This window comes from Acanthopagrus latus, chromosome 9 (assembly GCF_904848185.1).
Source record: "Acanthopagrus latus isolate v.2019 chromosome 9, fAcaLat1.1, whole genome shotgun sequence".
NCBI lineage: Eukaryota > Metazoa > Chordata > Actinopteri > Spariformes > Sparidae > Acanthopagrus > Acanthopagrus latus.
In genome coordinates this window covers 5,615,413-5,638,759 of record NC_051047.1, presented here as the reverse complement: position 1 = coordinate 5,638,759, position 23,347 = coordinate 5,615,413, and the positions used below count along the sequence as shown (strand labels likewise).

Below are 23,347 nucleotides of genomic sequence, written 5' to 3'. Positions count from 1 at the left end.
CAGGAAAATACTCAGCGGAATTTATTTGATTTAATCCCTATGTTTAATCTTTAATCAGTTTATCGTATTTAATAATCATTGTGTTTCTGTTCAAAGTGGTTGTGTAATTAGCTACGGTTATGAATAAACAGTGGGTTTCACTTGTTCTTGTTTCTTGTTTCTCGTTTTAAAGTAATTACACAAAAAGTGTCATTCATTTCAAGGAAACTGGGTCAGGAGTAAATGTTGCCGTTGGCAGTCATTCTGGGTAATCACACAGGGATTTAGAGCCTAATGACCAGAATATTTAAGATCTAAGTTGAACCCAATAAAACACATTTCACCTATGAATACTGTTAATTATTTTGATCTACTATAAAACAAGTCTGCATGCCTTATACATAATGTGGACAATGAATACATACATAAACTACTGTTAACTAATATTAATATGTTAAAAATGTACAATCAGTGAAGATGTTTTTTTCACAATAACCTTTAATAGCACTCAAAACATGGCAATAAACTACAGGAACAACAGGTCATACTGAACATTAGTCCTGAGTTCAGTGTGAAAGATTTAGTGGCATCTCTAGCGATGTGGTTGCAAATAACTGAACACACCTCGTTTAACCCTCCCTTATGGCGGCCCACTCTACATCCAGTGTTTGGTTTGCTTTTTCTGGGTTACTGGAGAAACATAGTTGTGCAACAGGGCAGTCATTGGAAAAGGACCTGTTCCCTCTGTTGATATACAAGGCTCATTCTAAGGTATTAAAAATGAAAAGATTATTAGTTTCAAGAGATTATTAATTAATGTAAATATAATTACGAATATTATGTTCCACTTCTGCCACTAAATCAACCTAAATCATACACACTGGACCTTTAATCCCAGGGGAGTAGGATTTGGAGACTCCTAGTGGTTATAGCAGATAAACAAACAACGAAGAATTGCTAAACATTTCCAGATTATCTGAAAGATGCCATAACAATACCAAATAACAGAGCAAAACACCAATTGTGCTTTAAAAAAAACATCAACAGTGATGACTACCATATGTTTTTGAATGACTCTTGAGTTCCTCACGTTTACCGTCACTGAACTTTTGTTTTTATTGCTTATGCCCACAGGACAATAGTGTTAGTCATGCAGAAAAACAGAAAGGTCACAAACAGACAAACTGATAACTTTTTAACATTCATTTTAACATTCATGCGACTGATAGTCCTAACAACTTTTCAGCCATTATTTAGCTCTTATTCTTTCTCTTTCCATTGGCAACTGCACGGCGAGCCATTCAATGGTGCGTTTGCGTGCTTCCTCCCAGCTGTGTCTGGGGACATATCCCAGGTCCCTCTGGGCCTTCTGATAGTTGAAGCTGAAAGGCGTGTTCAACATGGTGAGAAGCTGGCGGTTCAGCGGCGGGACAACACGTACCAACGGTCGGATCACCATGCAGAGCACCTCCATTAAGAAGCAGATGACGTAGAAGAGGCCGAGAGGCACTGGGAGTTTCTCTTGAATGCTGAAGCCCAGAGGTGACAACATGACGTGGTTAAAGTCCGAATAACTCACATGTGGTGTGTCATCGGAAACGTAGTAGAACTTTCCTCCGACAACATGTCTTTTTTGTGGATCTTTAAGGCTGCGGGCTGCTTGGAGGTGGGCCGCGGCCACGTTTCCCACGTAGACAGGATTCACTAGGGCGTCAGGTAGAGACATGCGATAGAGAACGTCCTTGTTTCGAATGCCGTCACACATGTGGCCCAGCAGGAAGCGGCAGCCTTCCCCGTAAATATACATAGGTCTGAGGGCGCAGGTGGCCAGTCGACCTCCATTGTGGAGCACCTCACTGTGCGCCTGCAGGGTTCTCTGCTCTGCCTCCCGTTTGGTCTTGCTGTAGTTAAACTTCAGAGCACATTCGTAAACTGTGTCCTCGTTGCCGTTAACAATAGGCTCACCCTGGGAGTTTGGTCCCAGCACCTCTATTGTGCTGGTGTAGATGAAGGACACCACGTTCTCTTGAATACATGCCTCCAGAAGCAGCTGAGTTCCTGCAAAGCAAGGACACTGTTCATAGTTCATAAAGTAACTAAGAAAATCTGAATCACTGTCTAACTACACATCTCATAGGAGCACTTCAAGCATCAGTAGAGAATATAGAAGGTAGGCAAGAAGGTAAAAATAAGAGTTAAGTAGTGCACCCTGTTAATGCAGTTTATTCAGGGCCTCTATGATCAGCCCAGAGAACCTGACATGGAGGAAGCAGAAAAGAGTGCTGGTAGCTTGTGAGGAGTTCTGTTATACAAGAAAAAGTTACTGTATGGGAAACAGTGAAATGTGTCAGTGGGCATAAATAAGTTGATTAATTAAAGTAATTCAGTCATATCCATGGACAAAGACTGTAGCTGCCCAGCAGAAGTTTCAGTGGATTAAAGCGGCTGCCTTACCTTTGACATTGACACCGTATATCTCACTGGGCTCCACTGAATCATTGACGTCGATGATGGATGCAATGTGGAAGACAGTTGACGCACCTCGACAGGTTTTTTTCAGGAAGTCTGCGTCTCTGATGTCCCCCTCGAATATACTCAACTTCGTGTCCCCTCTACAGTCTGACACACAGAACATCAAGGATGAACTCCCATCCATTAACACAATACATGGCTCGCTTATTATACAAATCAACAGAGTTTTCTTATGCCTTTTTCACCTCAGAAACTGCACATCTGTAAAGCAGTCACAAATAATACAGAGCACTGTGCACCTCATATAATGGGTTGGTGACAAAATACTCTGAGATTTCAACATTTATATCAGCCAGAGTCTTTTATTTTAGTTGAGAGAACGATAAGACCTCCAATAATCATTCAACATTATAAGTCTGTAATCACTGCTTGGTCTGTCTTGGACACTCCTAGAAAACTTTGGTTCTCAGCGCGGCTCTCTGTATTTAAATACGTCTATAAAACAAGTAGCATCACAAAGTGTTCCCGTGATATCAGTGTTCTACAGCCTCATAAATATTAGAGAGAAAGAGAGAGAAAAGGTGAGCAATTTGTGAGAAGACGGATTTTACCCTCCAGAGTGTCTAAAAGTTTGGTTGGTACGTGTTTGTCCATCAGGCGGATCTCAGCCATGCTCTCCTCCTCCAGCAGCAGCCTCACCAGCCTCTTCCCCAGGAATCCACAGGCTCCCGTCACCACGCACACATCACCCCTCAGAGACATCACACGTTAGTTCTCTCTTGGTATGAGAACAACACCAAAAAAAAAATCCTGAAAACCTCTCTTGAAACGAGGCTTTGGAAGGGCCTCTTGAGAGAAAGAGCTGAAAGCTGAAATAAAAGAACACAGCTTTTGTCCGTGGATGTTTTGGTTCTGTCTGCAGGAGAGCGACGGCACCCTCTGCCCTCCCAGCCTCAGCACATCCACCTTTTGTAAACTCAAATCTGGACAAGAAAAAATCACAACAAATGAACTGCTCCAAGGCAGCGTGAAAAAAAAAAAAAAAAAGAGGACGGGCTTCGCTACTTTGGGAGAATGTGATGCTTTCTTGGGCTAGACGAGGTGGGGCTGGGAATTTTTTACATGTCAGGGACGGATGTCGTGTTTAATTTGACTAGAAAAGGCAGATTGTTACAGGGGAAATGCCGGCAAAGCATGTGATACACAGCCTGATTCTGATGTGACATCTACCAAGATGAAATAATACAACTGATACAGGACTCATTGTAAAACTACTCAGACTACTACTTATACTGCTTACACTTACTCCTAATAGATATCTTAACATAAATTAATCTACTCAAGTGCTGGCAGCAAAATACCAAAGTAGTAAAAGTATTGATTATGCCAGATGGCTCAACAGAGTGCTATATTCACCATATTAGTGTATATAAAATTGTACACTCTGATGCATACATGTTACAAGTAAAGGCCCGTTAGCAGCTTTTCTATGCTATTCGGTAGTTCCATCTATAACAATACAGATTTAATTAAAAATAAACCGGTTGTATGGTTGATGTGTGTAAAGTCTTGATACAGAAGATATTGTACATTTTACTCCAGTATTCATTTATTGCATAGTTATAGTTTGTAGGTCAAGATTTTATACATACAATGATCAGTTTATTCATTTTTTCTTTGTTAGATATATTCTATGAATATATTTTATGGCAGATAAAGATAATGAGTAAGAAACATGGGATTAGAGAATCGATTATGATGCATTATACAGCCGAAACCACCCAGCAGTGGGCTGCTATTCAACACTTTTCTTTCTTTCTGAAGCACATCTCTGTCTTCGCCTGAACACTGTGGAGTGTCTCTTCTCTCTTGAACAAAACTCAGCGTCATGTAACTCTGCTAATTCCCCTTTCTGTATATTTTAAACGTTTATTGACAGCAGCAGCAGAGGGGACAGGAGATCTTTGCTTTGAAGTGCAGTACGTTTTTTTATATCTTCAGTGCCCTTTTCACTGCTCTGTTTAGAAATTCAGAGGAACAGTTTTAGTTTTAGGTTCCTTTAAACGGAAAGATGAGTAGATCAGTACTCTTGTATATTCTTCATACCAAGTGCTTTCTACTCCAGATGAAGGCACATGGCTAGATCAGTTAAGGAAAACAAGATCTGACATGTCAAGGTTTCATCTGTCTACTGGGTGGCCAAACCAAAGATTGATCAGTTGATGTTATGATGGAAAGTGTGAGTGTTGCGTGGTTTTGCAGCAGTAGGTCTACACTGATTTAGTATTTTCAATAACATGTTATGCATCACTAAGCCTACACTTGTATCGTGGCCATCTGCTTCTCAGCATTTGTCGTCCTTGGTAGAGCGGTTGATATCACTGCTGTCTCACTGTCTGCTGTCTTATCTAGGGGTGAAGGACGAAGCCTCAAGGGTAACTTCATCAAAGAATGTGCTTGTGTGTGTGTGTGTGTGTGTGTGTGTGTGTGTGTTTGTGTTATAACACTTAATAGGATGGAACATCTCTGACAGTAAATAATGTGATTCTTTGTGTAAGACAGAGATCATAATAAGCATTTTATTTTCAACTCAGAACACTGAATATCGATATAAATATACAAAATCCAACATTTATTTTTCCTGTGACAGTAACTGACTGAGCTTGTGTTATGGAAACGAGGTACAGAAATGAAATCCTTTGTGGGGGGCACGAAAGAGGCTGATAGTGGAGCTGATAGTGGAAAAGCACAGAATGTTTTGCTTCATAGTCACAGGTTATGCAATCAGTATAGATAATTCAATAGTACATTTAACTACATCGCAAGGGCCTTCTCAGAAGTAATCTGCTTTGACGAACTTTTTTGAAAGGAATTCCATTTGCGCACGTCTGTTGGTGCATCATTTCTGTCGTATAATTGGCTTTTTCACTCAGTTTTATTTGGAAAATGTGACTGTTTGTGTTGATTACAAATGGAGAATCATTTTAAAGTTCTGAATGATGATTAAATAAAAAGTTGCAGTGTGGAATGGGCCCTTACCATGGCCAGAGGCAAACAGTCGACACAAATAACTCTTTAGACTCAAGTCTATTAAGGGACGACTGCACCGTGAAAATATCATAATAAATTATGATGATTGTCAGGAGAGGTTTACTTCCTGTTGCCAGTAGGCGGCGCAATGTGGATAACTCCAAATAATTATGACGTAGTAGTCCTCAGACTGGTCCTTTATGAAATGAGTGAAGTTTGGGGAAGATTAAACCATGTACAACTGAAAACTCACAATATTCACCATGTACCATTTTCTATTTTAATTTGAAGTGGACCTCTTCAAGAGGCTACGAGGATTATATCAAAATAATAAAAAAAAACAACACAATTTCCTATTTGCCACTAGGTTGTCCTATGACTTTACATGATTTTTGTTATGTAAATGTATTCAGGATGAGTCTCTCATCATAAACCTCAATTTTGGAGTAAATTGGACCATGCAGAGTTGAATGAACTTCCTGTTTCAGGGCGGCTCATTAGAATCTTCATCACAAAGTTGTTAAGATTACCCTGAGAACATTTAAGATCAGGTTAAAGGTGTAGTAAAGTACAATACCAGTAAATTGAAAAAAAAAAGGAGCACTACATTCGAAATGGGCAATTTCCAGTTCGGTTTAGCTCATGTGATACATATGTGTACTGAATTCCATACAGCCACAGTGCAACTCTCATCTTATGAATTACTATCCATAGAAATTCCTCATAATTAAAAAAAAGAAACATTAAAAACACATAACTAACTAGATTTTGAGAGAGTTCAGTTTGTTCCTTTCAGCTTGTGCGTCATCGTTTTGACATGTTTTTGACCTATTCATGAGATCCATAGTGAGAAATGACTGGATCGGTTCACACAGCTTAACTGAACGTTTTTTAAGGCCAAGAACCCCTCAGGTGATTGAGAGACAGAGCAAACCTTTTGTATAGAATTCTGTTGCATAATTAACTTGGCCGACAGTAACTATCAGTACTGGAGGCCTCTGGTCCCATGAATAAACACGTCGGTAGCTGTTGCATATATGTCGACCATTGTTAGGCGTGTTAGCCTCACCCTCTGCAGTTTCTCCAGAGGTTTCAGCGGTGGAGGTGATGTCAGGGTCACTCATGAGTTACTAAATCAACCACAGTGGCTCATAGGATTTTCCACAAACTTGGGATATTTACTCAGATGACTGGCTGGATCTTGCTACATGGCTATAAAGCAGCAGGCCACAATTCATATGGCTCTTTGTATGGACATTAATAGAAGCTAGCTAGGTTCCCGAAACTACAGTTCAGTGGGAGCCAATAAACTCACATTACAGCTGTGCACATCTGCTGCCACTTTAACTCGCTTGGAACTTCGTATAGTGGTCTTTTGGCCTATGGATAACACTCCAGGCTACAGCCTGAAATCTATTTGCCTCAGAAATCAATCTGATTGAACTATGATCTGTGAAACAGCAAAACCCAATGTCCACTGAATAGATTTCCAGCGCTGCTAAGAGGGAGGGTGGGTTTGACCTTTAATTAGTGACATATTGAGTGAAACTGCAGTCTGCGACAAAACGAGAAGCGGAGCAGGAGCCATGTTGCATGGCCAACCAGAAATGAAAGGACAGGAAATGACATAAAGTGTTTGACAGAAAGGTGCAGAATTTTGAAATTGTTGAATGCCATTGTTAACTAGCTAGCCATGCTTGCACCAGCAGCTTGTGTTTGCCACCCACACTGCTTCCTGTTTTTCCGCCTTCAGCGTATTTCTTCTTGCCGATTCTGGTCTGACAGAGGCAGAGGCTGGAAACCCCCCTGTTTGAAGGTGCTCGATCAGTTCTTCGCCGTGGGCAGCGGACAATCCTGAATCTGCGCCTCATCCACTGATCCCTCCGGCAGATGAACTGTCATAGTACAGGCACGGATCCCACCCAGAGGCTCCAGCACGTTGAACACCCTGTCCCACACGTCCCGCTCTGGATCATACCGCTGCACAATGTCAACCATGCACCTGCTGTTCCAGGAGTACCCTCCCACCACGTAGATCTGCCCGTTAAACACCGTCACACCAACATCGCTCTGGCCCCGGGGCATCGCCGCCACCATTGTCCACTGGTCTGTCTCTGGGCTGTAGTATTCACAGCCCAGGACGTCGTCGTAGTCGCTGCTGCCTCGGAAATGATTCCCGCCCATGACGTAGAGTTTGTCTCCCACGGTGCACATGCAGTGCAGGCCGCGGAGCTCCATCATGTCGGCCCGTCGACTCCACGTGTCAGCGACGGGATCGTAACACCAAAGCTCCTTCTGGAAGGTGTCACGGGTGATGCCTCCTGTGTGACAAAAGATAATCAGACTAATTTTACAGTGTGTTCAAATTATTCTTAAAAAAGATCTTGCAGGTACTTATGAGTGTTATATAGTAAATACTGGAACATTTGCAACAGCGGCTGTAGCTCAGCGGGTAGAGCAGGTCAACTAGTGATCGGAAGGTCGACTAGTGATCGGAAGGTCACTGGTTCAAATCCCAGCTCCGGGCTGAGCTGCATGTTGAAGTGTCCTTGAGTGAGATACTGAACCACTAGCTCACTAGTGAGGGCCCTGCGATGAGCAGGCGACTTATCCAGGGAACACCCTGCCCTCGCCCTGACACAAGGCTGGAATTGGCTCCAGCAGCAACACCCCGCAACCCCATGGAAAGGGATAAGCGGTTTGGACAATGACATGACATTTTCAACACTTAAACATTCCTGGGGAAAAAAAACTAATTTTAGGTCTGCAGCTATTTATCCATTTGACTGCGTTGACACATAAGCAGAAATTAAAAGCAGTCTTTATTTTTTAAAATAAAGTGGGAAATGACATGCATGTTCAGTGACTCAGTTAATGATTTTTTATTTTTACTGTTAAACTAAAGACAAATACTCAATCTACAACAATCCAAAATAGTGTTATCATATGGTTAACTGTTGTCCATATATGAATAAACTAATAGTTTTATTACTGATTTTAGCATCGGAGTATATAAGTCATTCTTTTTGAGGGGACAAAGCTGGTCTGTTTGATTCAAGGTTGTCTTGGTCACTCTGGGTACAATGACTCTGTTCTAACATGGATGAGTGTTCAGGTACTTTCCTTTGACCAGACACAAAAGCAGATGTGGCCAACGCACCTGCTTTCACCCACTGAAGACAATGCCATCTATAGATCATCTAAAAATGAGGTCTTTCTTTTCTTGTGGTTACTTTTTACTAACACACTGATTTTGAAGTTTTATTTTATTACCCTCCATTCTCTAAAATATCATCTGATATCAAAATCGTTCTGATCATTCCTCTGTAAAGCTCAAGGTTGTTATTGTCCTTACTGCAAAGAGGAACAGGAAGATGCACAAAAAGGTGTAACTGTTCACACTGAAGTCACTAGTACTGTTGCTATTTGTTGTTTTATAACACTTTATGTGTTGGGTGTGAGAGGGATAAAGGATTAATCCGTCATGTTTTCTCTTCTACAGACACAGTGAAGGTTTGATTGGCTCAGAAGTGTTCTCAAAGTGACATACAGTGAAATATACTACATGTTCTGATACTGAAGATCTTGTTCTTTCAACATTATTGTAAAAGTTATAATTGTAGAAACCAAGCATGAAACTTTAAAGACCCAATATTTCCTGAAAAATGCCCTTCAACAGGCGTAACATATATTATTCGTAATCAACAGACTTCAACATGCAAAAGCACATTTTCTTGTCTGGTGACTTAACCACTTCCTTTTGCCATATAGGTGTTTTGCATTTGTGTCTTTAAAGCATTTGCAATGAACTATTAATTTATACTGAACATCATTTTAAGTCACATCTATTATCCACCCCACACGGTGCAACCTCTCCACAAGCATGTAAACCAACTGTAACATGAAATGCTTCTTCATCAATGATAGTGGTATTGTAAACATTATCACTTTCTTCTCCAGACAATGGGTGGATAAATCAAACAACTCTTTATGCAACATTTTCTTAAGGTGGCTTTGAATCAAATGACCCAGTTGTGCAATAAGCTGCTTTTCATGCGTGCACAAGATAAAACTAATGATCTCTCGGGTGCTCAGGGGCTCTAAACTTTGCAGAATTGGTGTCCCATTTTTTTCTCCAATGTTCAACAACAGTTATCCAACATGGTCATTTTTTGGGCAGATGAAGCTCGGCCTGTCGGGACTTGGCTTGGGGTCCAGTCAGAGTGTGAGCTGATGGCTGGAGAGATGCCAGTTCACCTCCTGGGCACTGGCGAGGTGCGCTTGTGCAAGGCACCGAACCCCTCACTGCCTAGGGCACCAGATTACAGGGCAGCCGCCTTAGTCTGAAATCTCTCCATATACTCAAGTGCAAGTGTAAAGGTCCTGTTTATATGTGTATGTGAAAAAGTTCAATTCACCTAAAATTGATAGATAATGTTGTTGTTTTATAAGTGTAAAGCAGGTGAAAAGATTTTTTCTCCACTAATGTCACCTTCATGTGACTTTTTTGGTTATTCTGACTTACAACATGGAAATAATGTTGCCTCATGTTGAATAAACTGAGCAGCAGCTTCCAGTAGGAGCTTTCACAAATTACCTTTCTGCATGAGTATACTGTATCTGAACATTTACCAACCCACTGAGAGCCACGTCTATTTCTCAGAAGCAGACTAAACCAGGCCAGATCACAAGATACTGTATTTCCTACTAGGAGAGCTCATGTTGAGCTGTTTCTGCTGTCAACATAAGTATGCCGTACAGACATAACACTCTGATAAGCTCAAGACTCCCTGGTTTGTTTATGAATCTTTCTCTTGAGTAGAGCAGAATATCATGTATATGCCTACATAGAGGTAGAAACGATAAAATCTATATCAACTGTCCCGCAACTTTTAAGCTTTGACTACATTTTTTGATTAAATTATACTAAACCTGAGTGTGTTAGACAATCAGTATGTGAATTAAATACAACAGTGTTGCATTTTCTGATAAGTATGACACCCCCACAGTTTCTGAAAGCTGTGGGCTTTAAATTTGTTGCATGATACTGTGAACTGCTTTAACCACAGGTCTTTGCGTTTCCTGTTTCTTCGTCCTATATGTGAAACTAGCGTTTCCGCACTTAACCTGAGTTTCCTGTCCAAGGTTGCTGGGAAACCTGTCTGAGAGCAGGCTGACAGTAGCTCAACAGAAGTTGCTGCTAAACAGGAAGTGGTTTCAAATAGGTCAGGCAAGCAAGCAAGTCAATAATTCATTGCATCAAAATGGAACATTTTACACACTTTTAGACAGTCCCTTCAGAAAACAGTGTTAGCTGTGAATGAAGACAGTGTACACACAAGATGCCTTTATTTCCACTGTCAACAACCCAAAGCTGAAATCAGTCAAAATGTTCTCTTTCCTTCTTCACATTTCCCTTCATTTTGATGGTGTTCTGTGGAATTTTCAATTATTTTTATTCTTCAAATCTTTTTTTTTTTTTAACCTCTAGTAGTGCTTCAGACAAGTTATTCTGTGACTGGTTCCTAGTTTATCGCAAATGCAAAAGCGCAAACGCAGACATAGACGCAGACTCAGACGCACATGCACAAGGACCCACATGCAAAAAAACACATGCAGTGACACTACGCATGTTCCTACCAATGGTTTTACACTATCCCTGGAAAGAAATGTATTTTTCTTCATGAACGTAACATTACAAAGAGGCGAGGAGGAAGAGCGAGAACCAGAGTCTCTGGTGGGTGCTGAATTAGTGTGTGCCTTTGCTTGTTAATGTCAGCTTACGCCTAATTTTTATTATAGCAATGGCTGGCTGTTTGTGGTGGAAAAAACACTGTGTAAGTAACCCCAATACACACCAGTCATCACTTAGCTTGTGGTGAAAAACACCATTAAACAACATCATCTCATGTGACCCAGAAATGTTTAAATTTGACCCCAAAAGTAGCGAGAGGCGCCTGAATGAAACCCACCTTGTGTTGAGTTAACTTGTGTATTTCCCTGGTTTGAACATTGATGGAACAATTGGGATAATGTAGGTACACAACACAACAACAAAGGTCTAGTAGTTTTTAGGCATTGCAGTGCAGAATTACAAATTACATGTTTAAAAGCACCGTTGCTGGTGACATGACCTGTGTTGATTGTGTAAAGGATGACTGTCCTCTCTGTCAGTACATTGCATAATGCTGTTGGATAGCTGCAACAAAATTGAGGAAGTTATCTTAAACGCTCAAAGAAAGTCATCAGCATTGGAGACCGTGTGAGAAAGTCATGCCCTCTTGCCTGAGAACAGCCTGTGTTGCTCTCTTTTTCACCACAAGGGCTAGCTCTCTGTCACACTGACCCTGACAGCGATCTCCCCCTGACCACAGAGTTCTTACTAAGCCTGACCACGACTTAACCAGAGAGGTAGCAGAACAGATGGTCACATGAGTCAGTTTAATACAGTCATAGTGGTATTTTAGCAACTCGCTGGGTTATTTTATTATTTTTAAGTTTTTAATCTGCATCTTTATCCCATCTCTGGTACTTTATCACAGTTGAATTAAAATAGAGGTAAACTTAGCAAATTACAATTAACAGTGTTTTCAGACAGAACGTAAGTTAATGTTTGATGCCATGCAATTAGTCAATGGAGAGACACAAGTGGGTGCAAATTGATGTAAATTTTCCTGAGATTATATAACTAACAAGGCAGTACATTGCCTGTTTTGGGAGGATGTATTCAGACTGCACAGCAGAGAAAATGAATGGGAGCGCAGCTATGTTCTGAGGATCCTATGTACCCCTGATCAATATCCTAATACATTTAAACACATTTAAGGGGCGTTTCAATTGGTTTAATGTTGTCAGCAAATGTTTAATGTATGTATCCCTGGATCAGAAATTTCTAACCTACAGTTATGTACTCAACACTGGAGATTAGAATCACATGGCTGTGTGCTCAGCCCCCTCCGGTTCACACTGTACACCCATGAGTGCACTCCCTGACACCAGGAGAAGTCTGTTGAAGAGTATGTAGATGACACCACCATTACTGGCCATATTACAAACAATGATGTAAGGACGTTTTTTGTTTCTCTTGTGTTGCATGAATGCACTTCAACTCAGATCCATTTTGCAACCCTGGTGTTGTAAAATGCCAAATCTATGAACCTTTAACTGTTATAGTCTACTGATTTATGTAAAATTTATGGGCAAGCCACTTCCATTAACTTAAGACATACCTCTTGATTTTTACCATTCAAACTGATTTGAAGCTCCCATGTCCCTTCATTTTTTTGGTACAGTCTGAACTACAAAGATAGTCCTTACAAATCCCTTACAGTGTCAGTTGTAAGAAAATAGGATGAGTCTACATGGTTCATTCAAGACAAAAAATTGACACTGACTGCGTGTTGAACAGTGTTACCTGAAATGTACATGAGGTCCCCGTGAACAGTTCCAGCATGTCCATAGTGAGGCTCCACCATGTTGGCCACAAGCGTCCATTCATTTTTCTTCAGGTTGTAGCATTCCACCGTGTCTGATCAAAGTGATATTTGGGGTAAGACTGTGTCAGTACAAAAGTTGTGACTCGCATAGATTTGTTTTTTGACCAGCGAAAAATCAGTAGTAGCATTAACAGCAGTAATAGCTGAAGTAAGGAGCAGTGATAGTAGCAGCGGTGGGAGGAACTGAAATACTTGTTTCAGAACCGATAATCTGAAAAAAAAAAAAAAATTTATATGCTAATATTAGACAGTAGTGAGTAAAAAAAGGAACAAGGATTAGAAGCAGCTCACCGATCTCTCCCGAGGCATTCCTTCCTCCGACTGCAAACAGTTTCCCCTTCAGAGCGCTCAGGTGGAAGAAAGTCCTCTTCTCATTGAGTGAAGCAATCTGAAGCCACTTGTCGAATCGTGGGTCATAGCGGTAGGCACTGTCTATGGCCGTCTTACCCTTGGTGTCATATGTACTTTGGCCTGAGAGGACGACAAGAATAAAAATAAGAGTGGTAAATACAGTGGAGGATACATGATAGCCTGTGATTCAATTCTATTTTTAGTAAAGCATTCATTCATGCTTCTCAGTCTCGATGATGCATTATGTAACATGACTTCAAGTACAAGTAATTAAAGCTCCAATTTGTAAGACAGCTATGCTATGACTTGGTTGGCCACAACCCAAAATAAATCGTATTTGAGTTGGGAATGAGACCCAACAGTCAACTATCCTACAAACTGAAGCTTATAACTCAACTTACAAATTAGAAAGTAATTAAAAAAATGTTGCTGATTGTTTAGGACCAAAGTTCCTTTGTCAACAAGCTAAATATGACTTGGGGTTACGTTTCCGTGAGCTAGGATTTTTAGCGTTTGTCCCTAATTAAATGCCCATGTTATAAGTCAAGTGTGTAGGATTTGGGGGCATCGAGTGGTGAGGCTGCAGACTGCAACCAACAAAATATGCCTTGTCTCACCCTACCGTGTGGTGGCGATGCAACATGTTGGAGAATGTTCCCTCAGCAGATATAGATAGAAATATAATAGACAGCTTGATTTGAATATCGTCCTGAGTGTACAGAGTGACGTGTAAGCGCCCTGACCTCCAACAATGAAGAGGAAGCCACCCAGAAGAGCCACACCATGCTGGTAACGCGGCACCTCCATGGGCTTCAGGGCCCTCCAGTGGCCGCTCTTTTCATCATACAGCCTCAGCTCACGGCTCACCACCAGCTGCTGTCGCATCACACCGCCCAGCGCCAGAATGTGGGTGGCGTCTGAGCGTATTTGTGTTCTCTCAGTTTGCAGAGCTGGCTGCATGTAGGGCATCATCTGGTAGTTGCTGGCCTCCAGCAGGAGGTTCACGCAGGCCGTTTCAGAGCGCATCATGGAGTCTCCCTCCTCCTCGTCATCCTGGGAGATCTGAATGAGCTCGCCAGGGTTCATGAGTGGGAAGCGAATGTGACGCATCAAGTTGTAGACAGAGGAGCGGCGATTGGGTTGGTCATGGTCCAGCCACCCTCGCGCGATGTGGTAGAGCTCCATCTCAGAGAAACCCTCCAGGGAGTTGCTGGAGAGAGCGTTGGCCATGGTGGTCTCAGAGAGCTGGAGGTAGCGGTCGCACTCCACCAGCACTGAGAGGTTCTGGCTCACAAACTCACCTAGGACACAACAAAGAGGATCAGCACTAATCTTGAGTTTTAGCAGACAAATAAATATGGAGTAATGGATGGACTGACTAGTTGTGGGGTTTTCTGAGTATCAAACTCTAACTTTCAAATTTCAACTCATCCTCATGTTATACGCATTGAGTAAAGCTGTATTCTCACCTATATTTTGCTGCACGTCCTCCAGAAGCAAGTCTATGGCGATTCGCTCCACCTCCACACAGTTATCAATTGTGATCTGCGCCGAAGAGAAACAAAGGGAATGCATTCAGTTGATTAACAATTATCTGTGTCCCTCTTCATTACTTTCCCTATTTTGCAGCCCAAGGCGTTAATCATCACACGCGCAGGTCACTCAAAAATGTATTCTGGCCAGTATAATTGGGGGCATTGAAGGACAGTGAAGCACTCAGAGGGATCTGGCAGCTTAACGAGTTAGACCTCCAGCATAACTGAATATAAAAAACCTTTCAATAATGAATTTCTGCGACGTCACCGGTGAGTGACATTACACTGAAAACAACAGCCTCTCACCTCACTGCTCAGGAGCTGGTTACAGAACCTCAGGACAGGCATGACCTGCAAGAAGTTGGCGGCCTCCAGTGTATCCTGGAGATTACCCATGTCCAGGCTGACTTTGGATGTGTAAATGAAGTCTATGATGTTCTTTAAACCCAACTTAGTGACCCCATGCAGCTTGATCTCTCTCATCTCCTGCTCCCTCATGCCTCCTGCACAAGGAGAGACAAGTACAAAGACAAGGTCAGTGAACGATTCTGCCTCATTACAGAGGATTTGTGTGGTGCAGGCATGACGTCAGAGTGCACAGTCAGCAAGACACAGACACAGCTGACACAGTAAATCCTGGCTGCTCAATCTCTGTGAGGATAGTAATAGTAATGCAGTTAATGATGGTGTCGAATGTAAATGCAGAATGTGAACAAGTCCTTCCTCTTTTCTTTTACTGTGTCAGATTATTAATCTACAAATGGAAATGTGACTACTGGTGGTATTTATCTCAGCAAAGCTAGCGGTGTAGCTGTGGGGATCGCAATGTGCCAGGTCATTCCGAGGCTGCACAATCACACACACGGTGTTACACACACTAGTGATTCTTAAACTGATTGTTGGGGTCCTCTGATGTGGTTTTGTATGAGGCGTTTATCTGTATTACCTGCAGTAGACAAGCAGAGCATTGTACTGCTGAAAGTGACCGACAGCAAGACATATTTTAGCCACCTGAAAGAAGGCTCACCTAAAGAGGTGAGAACCTCATTACAACCCAACACATCAAAAGACCCCAACTATCACCTTAAGGTCTACAGATGACATGTAAGCATGCTAATGATGGCCTGACAAGCTCAATCTGAGATGTACTAAAACTGCAATAAAACAGAGGACACAGCCTTTACAGTACCAACCTCAGGACAAATAATCATGTCCCCCTCTAATACATTTCCTCACTTGCTGCTTGCCGTACTTGCTCGTACTACTCTGCCCCTCATTGGCTTAATCCCATCCAATCAGATTGGATTTAAAAAAAGAAATCCGTCATTTGCTCGTGAGCAAACTGACACCATGAGCTAATGGGATTTACGGGGTAGAAGCTAGTTTTCGAGACTGAGAGTCATTCCGTCACAACACACTACGGTTCTTTTCTTTCTGTTTCAAAGACGTCACGGAAGAAGCGGAAAGACCAGCTTTCATTCTGGCCAGCGAGGGGTCAGCCACCCCCCTGCCAAAAAACTTACCAGGAGTCAGAGGAGTCAGAGGAAACAGTGCAAGAGACTTTGAATTTGATAAGGATTGACACAGTGGAGGAGGATGAGACTCCAGGGGACACAGAGGATGAGAGAGCAGAGGAGACAGACGATGACACAGCAGAGGAAAAAGTGGAGAAGACAGTAGAAAACAGGGGAAAAGTGGAGGGCTCTTGGTGGAGCTGCTACCTACAGTGGCACTTTCAAAAGTCACCCAAATCACCACAGGCACCACCAGCTCTTGTGTGTGCAGACAGGAGAAATAATGACTGAATAAAACTGAAAAATGACATCACAGCAGTCTAATCTTAATGTGCAATATGTGTATGAACAGGGCAGGGAGAGCAGCTGACATGGAGGTGAGTGAGAGAATCAGCAAATATTGATGGTTAAGACCAAAAGATGACATACAGTCTAACCCTAACGTCAATTCAAAATAAGATATTGCTCTAAATGTTGGTAAACTTGGCAGCCCTGCTAACGTCCCACACGGTCTGCTTCTGGTCTAATAGAACAGAGGAACCCACCAGTAAACATCGCCTTGAAATAGTCGCTGGATGACGCCATGATGACTCTGTGGACTGGGAAAGTTTCCTTGCTGTCCCCAGGAACCAAGATGACATCGCAGAGAGTCGCATCTGCCCGGAATGAATCAAAGCCCTGTGGGATGTACGAGATGTTCAGAAACCACTTTGGGGACTGGTTACTACAGTCTGCTCTGCCTCCTCACTGTGTTGATGGTGTTGGATTTGGTGGAGTGCAGATGGAAGTGAATTTATTTTCAATGAAAGAAATAAAAATCCCCTTAAAGACAGGAGTGATCATGCTTTAAGCATAATGTAGTTCTTGAGAAAAAAAGGAAAATTACATTTGTAAAAGATGTTTATTTTCATATTTGTGCCCCAGAATAAGTTCATAACTCAGAGCCACTCAGTTAGTTAATATAAAAAAACAGATGTACCTGCAACACAGCTGCTCCATGTTCACCGCTACAGAACACCTTAGACAGCGGCCGAGGGGGGAGTTTGGGCTTTGTGGACTTATCTGGACGCTTAGGTGGCATTTCCATGGGGAGAGGAGCTGGAGCAGGAGCCAAGGCCGGAGAGGGAGCTTGTGGAGGTCTGTCATCTGTAAGATTCAAATAAAGAACAGATATTTAGAGATGAGGAATGTCCTGATGAGTACATTAAACTACTCAGCCACTAAAACTTTTATGACTGTTTGTTTAATGATCTTCCTTTCTTTGCCTTTTGCTTTTAGAACTACCAGTCTGCTATTCTACTCTTGTAACCCCAGAAGTATTAGCATCAAAATGTGAAAGTATCAAAATGAAGAGTACTCATAAATTGCCCCAGTCAGTGTATTACTGCATCATGATCGTTTTTTGAAAGTAGTACTTTACTTTTCGACGCAGAGCTAATTCATCTACTTCATGTGTAATCTATTATAACGCATCATAATTCGGTAACTCATCAGGTGATGTGGAGTTTTTATCTGAAAATTAACCACCAAATATTGTGTCAGATAAATTCTGAAATGTACTGATGGAGAGAAACAAAGTATGCATAATTTTTTTTAGCATAAGATGGAAATGGAGGATGCTGCAACACTGTTTCACTGTGAAGCTCCAGCTCCAGACCTTACTTTTCATTGTCATGAGGTTGAGCAGGACACCATTTTTGGTTTAAACTCGCCTTTAAGGATGATTCACAAGCACATGTACTTAGTTACTCAGTTATAGCATTGTAAATCTACTGAGTGCCAGTGAGGACACACACCTTGCTGAACAGGCCTGTCAGGTGGAGGAGCAGGGGGTCTTTCTGGCTGGGCTGGAGGTCTCGGAGGATCTCTGTTCTGATGCCTGCCGCTCAGGCGAGACAGTCTGCGGCTCAGCCTCCCCGGCCCGCTGTCATCTCCACTTCCCCTACAGAGGATGAGGTGCGGGTCATTTCAAGAGCAGCCCCCCCCCCCCATCCTTCACCACAATCTCATTTCGTGACTTAAGTGGAGTGCATCCAACACATTGTTTTTATTTTTCAGAGTTTCACGCACTGGCAGTTTGTCACTTCTCTGAGGTTGAGTGCAAGGAGGCTGCCACTTCCTCCAGTTTCTTTTTAGCTGACAATGACTCATTAAAGGGCCTAGAGCTGCACTTTCACCTTCTCTAATCCGAAGCATTTGACATCGTGGCATCCAAATGTCCTTCTGTATTGTTTCCCCTGCGACCTGAGAGGGAGGAACCAGCGAATGACTTCCTCTCTTGAAACTATTTCCTGCCAAGCTACTCACTTACAGTAAGTTCAGCCCAATCAGAAGTTAAAGAACATACTCACAGACATAAATAAAAAGTATGTAAAAAGTAAACATTGCTTGAAATAGTGAAAGAATAGAGTGAAAGAATAGTGCAGTATGTCTATTTTTTAATGGAAAATGTACTTAATTAGCACCAAACTTGAGCCAACCAGCATGATTTAAAACACAGGACTGGAACCTGCTGTTACTCTTGAAATGATTGCTAGGTCTTGACAGATACACAGCACCTCTCTGTGCTCACACTCAATTCAGACTTTCAGCGGTTATTGATTCATTGTGCATCCTGTAGAATACTAAGTATGCAGGAGGTCAAATAATCAAAGATGTAGGTGAAACTGGCAAATGTGACACATCAAGTTCATGTTATATGCTCATAAGCTGGCTGTGACTTACGGAGGTATAGGGGATGGCAGTTGCGCTATTTCAAGCGCAACGAGACTAGCAAACGACCGACTGCACTGAGTATATTTGTGAGGACACCTGGGGATTGTTTGTGGTGACAAAACCCAACATTGTTTGAGGAGATCTGCCAAACATTTCCAGCTGTGTCTCAGGCATCTCCGTCCACGATCATGGCTGGCATCCATAAAAGGTCTTTTAAGCCGAACCATGCTGTTTTCCAAACCCTCACCTGGTGCTTTTTGCTCCTAACACTAAGAGCACCGTTGTGACAAGACAGAAATAGAAAATTCAACCTAAACAGCTGTAAAGTTACAGCATAAAGAAACATGCTGTTCTGTGGCTTTGCAGAAACACACCTAGCTAACATGTATTGAGGTAACTGGGTTCATAATTCTCATTATATATTGACAATGCAAAAACTGTCTTACCCCATTTCATTGGCCTCTTGTTGGGGTTGTGGACTTCTGTTACGCTGATGAGACCTCCTGTGTGGAGACAAAAGAGGAGCTTCAGTGGACAGATTTCACACAGACACACAGTCACAGACGTGTACAGTCAGCTGTTCTGACCCCAGAAGAAGTCATCTACAGGAAGTTTTCAGACCTATGTATAAGTATAATCAGAAGTTCGCTTACGTGCTCCCATGTTCATTTAAAAATATCACTTCAGTAAAGTGACTCATTATCGATCCAACCCAACACCCACTGCACCCAGCAGACCAGAGGGCAGCTTCTCTCCTCAGGCTGCTGGAGACTTCTTAACTCATTCTGCGCATTCCATTATATAAATACATTTTATTTTTTGCTTTACTTCTCCTCCTACCTTGTGCGCTTTCAGGTGCTATTCAACTGTCATTGAAAATGAATAGCACCTGCATTCCTCCATTATTACCCTCAGCCACTGGGCTCACTCCACTGAGCACAATGCTGGCAGGACTCACTTCCAGTTACTACTGTTTCCAGATTCTGCTTCAACTTTTTAAATTTAAAGAATTAAACTTGATCATTTAGGAATTTACTTTTGATCTTATACATGAATAAGAATAGACTTATATATTGGATAAATATGGACATGTTTAATCATTTCCCTCACAATCCTCGTTATTTCTGGTTTTAAGAGCGGCCTTCAGAGACTGCAAACTACATTTTCTTATACAAGCTTGTCCTAAAATTTTAATAATAGAATCCTGCATTAGTGTCTCACTCAACAATCAAGACAGAATTGTGTCTAAAAAAATCCTCTATACAAAGTCACAATGCTGTCACGTTCTCTTTTTCACACCATGTTTGATGTGGCGCGGCTCGTTGGCAGATAGCATCAACTGTCTAAAAGGTGATTCGTGTCTAACAACATGCATAGATCACATAATCTGGACAGTGAAAATTCTATGAATATTTATCTAGTAGGTTTGCTGACAGTAAAATAGTAATTTTCAACATCCTCCATGTTGCAGTCTGAATCTCCAGGTAGCATGTTTATCACCAGATAAAACCAGCCGTGTCAGAGGCTTCACTGTTGCTATTTAAAGGTGTGCTGTTTTGTAAGCACATGCAGCACCAGAAATATTATTGTATTCTAATCCCTTGTGGTAAGGTAGAGCAAACAACTGACATGTATCTTCCAGTAGTGATTTGCTTTTATGAGCACGGAAACCGTACATGTTTAACATTATTAAACCCAATTCTTCTGTAGAATTTTACAGAAATAATAACAATCTTTCTGTGCAACACAATTATGAACAATATCTCACTTATCGCATTGAGGGTGTATGTTGTCTCATTTAGTTACCATTGTCTGGTTATCTGTTGTTCCTGTTGCACTTTCTGTTGCTCTGTAACTGCACTGTGTTATCCTTTAATTGTTTACAGGCCATTTCTTTTCTGTAATCATAATTGTTATGTGCTTGTGGTCTGAGAGACTTATTTGTTTCATTGCAGCTGTGTTTTTTTTTTTTTTTTTTACCACATTTAGAGAATCATTTAATACAGAAGACTTTATCTGAGAGCACAATGTGCTGGTTAAATGTGTGAGTGACTGTTGCAACATCGATGACAGTGGAATTTGAAGAACAAAAATGGCCTTTGTTGATGACGACCCTCAAGCTCTCCTTCAGCTGACAGGTGTGGTGAGGACACACAGTCGCTCAGTGTCACACAAAACAGAATGATGTGCATTTTATGCAACTTGATGCCCTTTGCTTTACTATACCACAGAGGAAGAAGGTGTTCTCATTTATCTGGCAGCTTTAGACTCATTTTCATACCCTTCCTGTCTATGCAAAGCATGTATCTCCAGATGTGTTTATTTTGAATGTTTGCTGTGAAATGTAAGCAAGATAAACTCTAAAATTTACAATACCTCTCGGATTAGCTTGAAAATGTCACAAAGTTGAAAACAGGCCGTGTTCTGACACCAGAGCAGTATATATATATATTTATATATTTATATATACATATATCAGTTAAGATAAGCTAACCTCAAATGTAAGCAGCAGTAAAATGACACATTAACATCTGCTATAAAAGGAAAACACTGACAGGTAACATTTTGCTACACAATACAGTACTTTTACTGATAATAAATCCAACAGGTTTTTAATGTAGGACTTTTACTTGTACTTCAGTATTTTCATGGTGTGTCATTTGTAATTTTACTTTATTAAAGCATCTGAATACTTCATCCAGCACTGGCGGAATCAGAGCCATATGGACACACATGTATGGATTTGTGGTACTTTATTGTCACAATTGTGCAAGAAGGACACCTATTAGGGACCTACCTGGAAGAAATCCTCCTCAGCAGACTGGACCCGAGGCTTCCCTCCAGCCTGTTCGTCTAACCAACCAGAACCGGTTGGATCCTCTGAGCAGAAAATGTCTGCTGCACTGCGCTGTCTGGTTGGAGAGTTGAAGCATCTGGGTGAGCACTACCGTTTCTTTGCCTTAACCGAGACCTCAGTCACTTCCTGTGCTACTTCTCTTTCTCACTGTTTGTGCCTCTTCTGCATCTTGACACTTCCCACCCCTAAGTGTCACAATGGTGATGTCATTAGTGAGCTAAACAATAGCTTTCACAAGTTTTTTAAATTTATTATTATTATTTTTTTAAATATATACATGCACTCTCGCAGGCCTTCAGTTATCTGTAGAGATAGACAAGCATGAGAACCAAAATGGAGGATCATGTTGTCTAAAATTGTTTGTCACTCATTCCTACAACTTACGGCATTTTTATGCCTTTTGTTGGCTGAAAGATCAAAACGTATAACATGCTAACACAACCTTACACAAAAACTATAAATGAAAAGGTTGTTGGTCCTTTAATTTCGCTTTTTTTTTAATCAGACTTGTGACTGAAACAAAGTACAATCACAGATCTGTCTTTCTTTACTGATCATTGGAATAACAGGATTATATTAGTTTTGTTAGAGATTTAAAACACAGAAAACGAACACCCATATCTGCTACGGATTATTGTGGCACCTATGTGCCTCTATCACTGATAAATACTTAAACACTGCACCTGAATCTTCCCTGCATCGAAGCTGCTGCAAGGAACTTTCATTTTGTCTCGTTTCTGGCAGCCCTGGTGGACAGAGGTGGTATGAGCACCACTCCTTCCTGTGTAAAAGATCTTGATCAGGCTAGTGTGTGTGTGTGTGTGTGTGTGTGTGTGTTTCTAAGTTGGCCACTGTAATTTACTCAGCATCACTTCTTGTAGTGGCCACTGCAGTGCAGTAGTTTAAAGAGCTACAGATGTCCAACTGGTTGGATGGATCATACACCAGATGGTCCGCCTAAAGCCCATTAGGCCAATTTCCCATTTGTGACCAAGAGTCAAGTTAACAAACATATATTTAATCATTTAAGAAAGTGAACTCTTTTCCTAAACTTTCCCAAGTAGTTTTGGGGCAAACAACAACCTGACGAGTTGTGCAGGGAGAACGTGTTTGCTTGGCGACGACATAATGCATCGATTTATGACAATTGTGTAAATGATTAACAATATGTGTTATAACTACATGTCCTGGCTCTTTTTTCCTCATGTAAGTCATATTAGACTATATCATGAACAGTCAAACTCCTTGTAGTACATTTGTTCATGTAAAGACCCTTCAGTATTAAGTAAGAAAATGAAAACAAAAGACAGACTCCTGCTACATCTTATCTGCTGTTGCCTGCTAATAACAGATCCAGAGTAGATTTTATAACAGATAATAATAAATAATAATAATAAT

At 41.4% G+C, this 23,347-nt stretch overlaps 2 protein-coding genes across 2 annotated transcripts; both read right to left on the bottom strand.

Annotated features, from left to right (window-relative positions):
- Positions 1-460: 460 nt before the first annotated feature.
- Positions 461-3,448, bottom strand: hsd3b1 (hydroxy-delta-5-steroid dehydrogenase, 3 beta- and steroid delta-isomerase 1). Its single transcript, XM_037108629.1, has 3 exons — positions 3,063-3,448; positions 2,434-2,598; positions 461-2,037 (listed from the first exon to the last, which is right to left on the bottom strand). Exons 1-3 carry the CDS (start codon positions 3,211-3,213, stop codon positions 1,229-1,231), a joined length of 1,125 nt encoding a protein of 374 aa, XP_036964524.1. The 5' UTR covers positions 3,214-3,448; the 3' UTR covers positions 461-1,228.
- Positions 3,449-5,016: 1,568 nt separating this feature from the next.
- Positions 5,017-22,065, bottom strand: si:rp71-68n21.9 (kelch-like protein 9). The gene is made up of 11 exons (XM_037110585.1): positions 21,890-22,065; positions 19,539-19,595; positions 18,174-18,319; positions 17,357-17,523; positions 16,923-17,055; positions 15,170-15,366; positions 14,798-14,873; positions 14,072-14,629; positions 13,269-13,448; positions 12,896-13,009; positions 5,017-7,802 (listed from the first exon to the last, which is right to left on the bottom strand). The coding sequence occupies exons 2-11, from the start codon at positions 19,541-19,543 to the stop codon at positions 7,306-7,308; spliced, it is 2,073 nt and encodes a 690-aa protein (XP_036966480.1). The 5' UTR covers positions 19,544-19,595; positions 21,890-22,065; the 3' UTR covers positions 5,017-7,305.
- Between the last annotated feature and the right edge of the window lie 1,282 nt (positions 22,066-23,347).

What these genes read in the sequence shown, in the direction of transcription:
- hsd3b1 (XM_037108629.1), bottom strand. Translation starts at nt 3,213, where the DNA reads ATGTCTCTGAGGGGTGATGTGTGCGTGGTGACGGGAGCCTGTGGATTC. An exon ending in ACTTTTAGACACTCTGGAGG is followed by an intron (nt 2,599 to 3,062) that starts GTAAAATCCGTC and finishes TCTGTGTGTCAG; the next exon opens with ACTGTAGAGGGGACACGAAG. An exon ending in ATACGGTGTCAATGTCAAAG is followed by an intron (nt 2,038 to 2,433) that starts GTAAGGCAGCCG and finishes CTTGCTTTGCAG; the next exon opens with GAACTCAGCTGCTTCTGGAG.
- si:rp71-68n21.9 (XM_037110585.1), bottom strand. An exon ending in TGACAGGCCTGTTCAGCAAG is followed by an intron (nt 17,524 to 18,173) that starts GTGTGTGTCCTC and finishes TGAATCTTACAG; the next exon opens with ATGACAGACCTCCACAAGCT. An exon ending in GGACGTGCAGCAAAATATAG is followed by an intron (nt 14,630 to 14,797) that starts GTGAGAATACAG and finishes GTTGTGTCCTAG; the next exon opens with GTGAGTTTGTGAGCCAGAAC.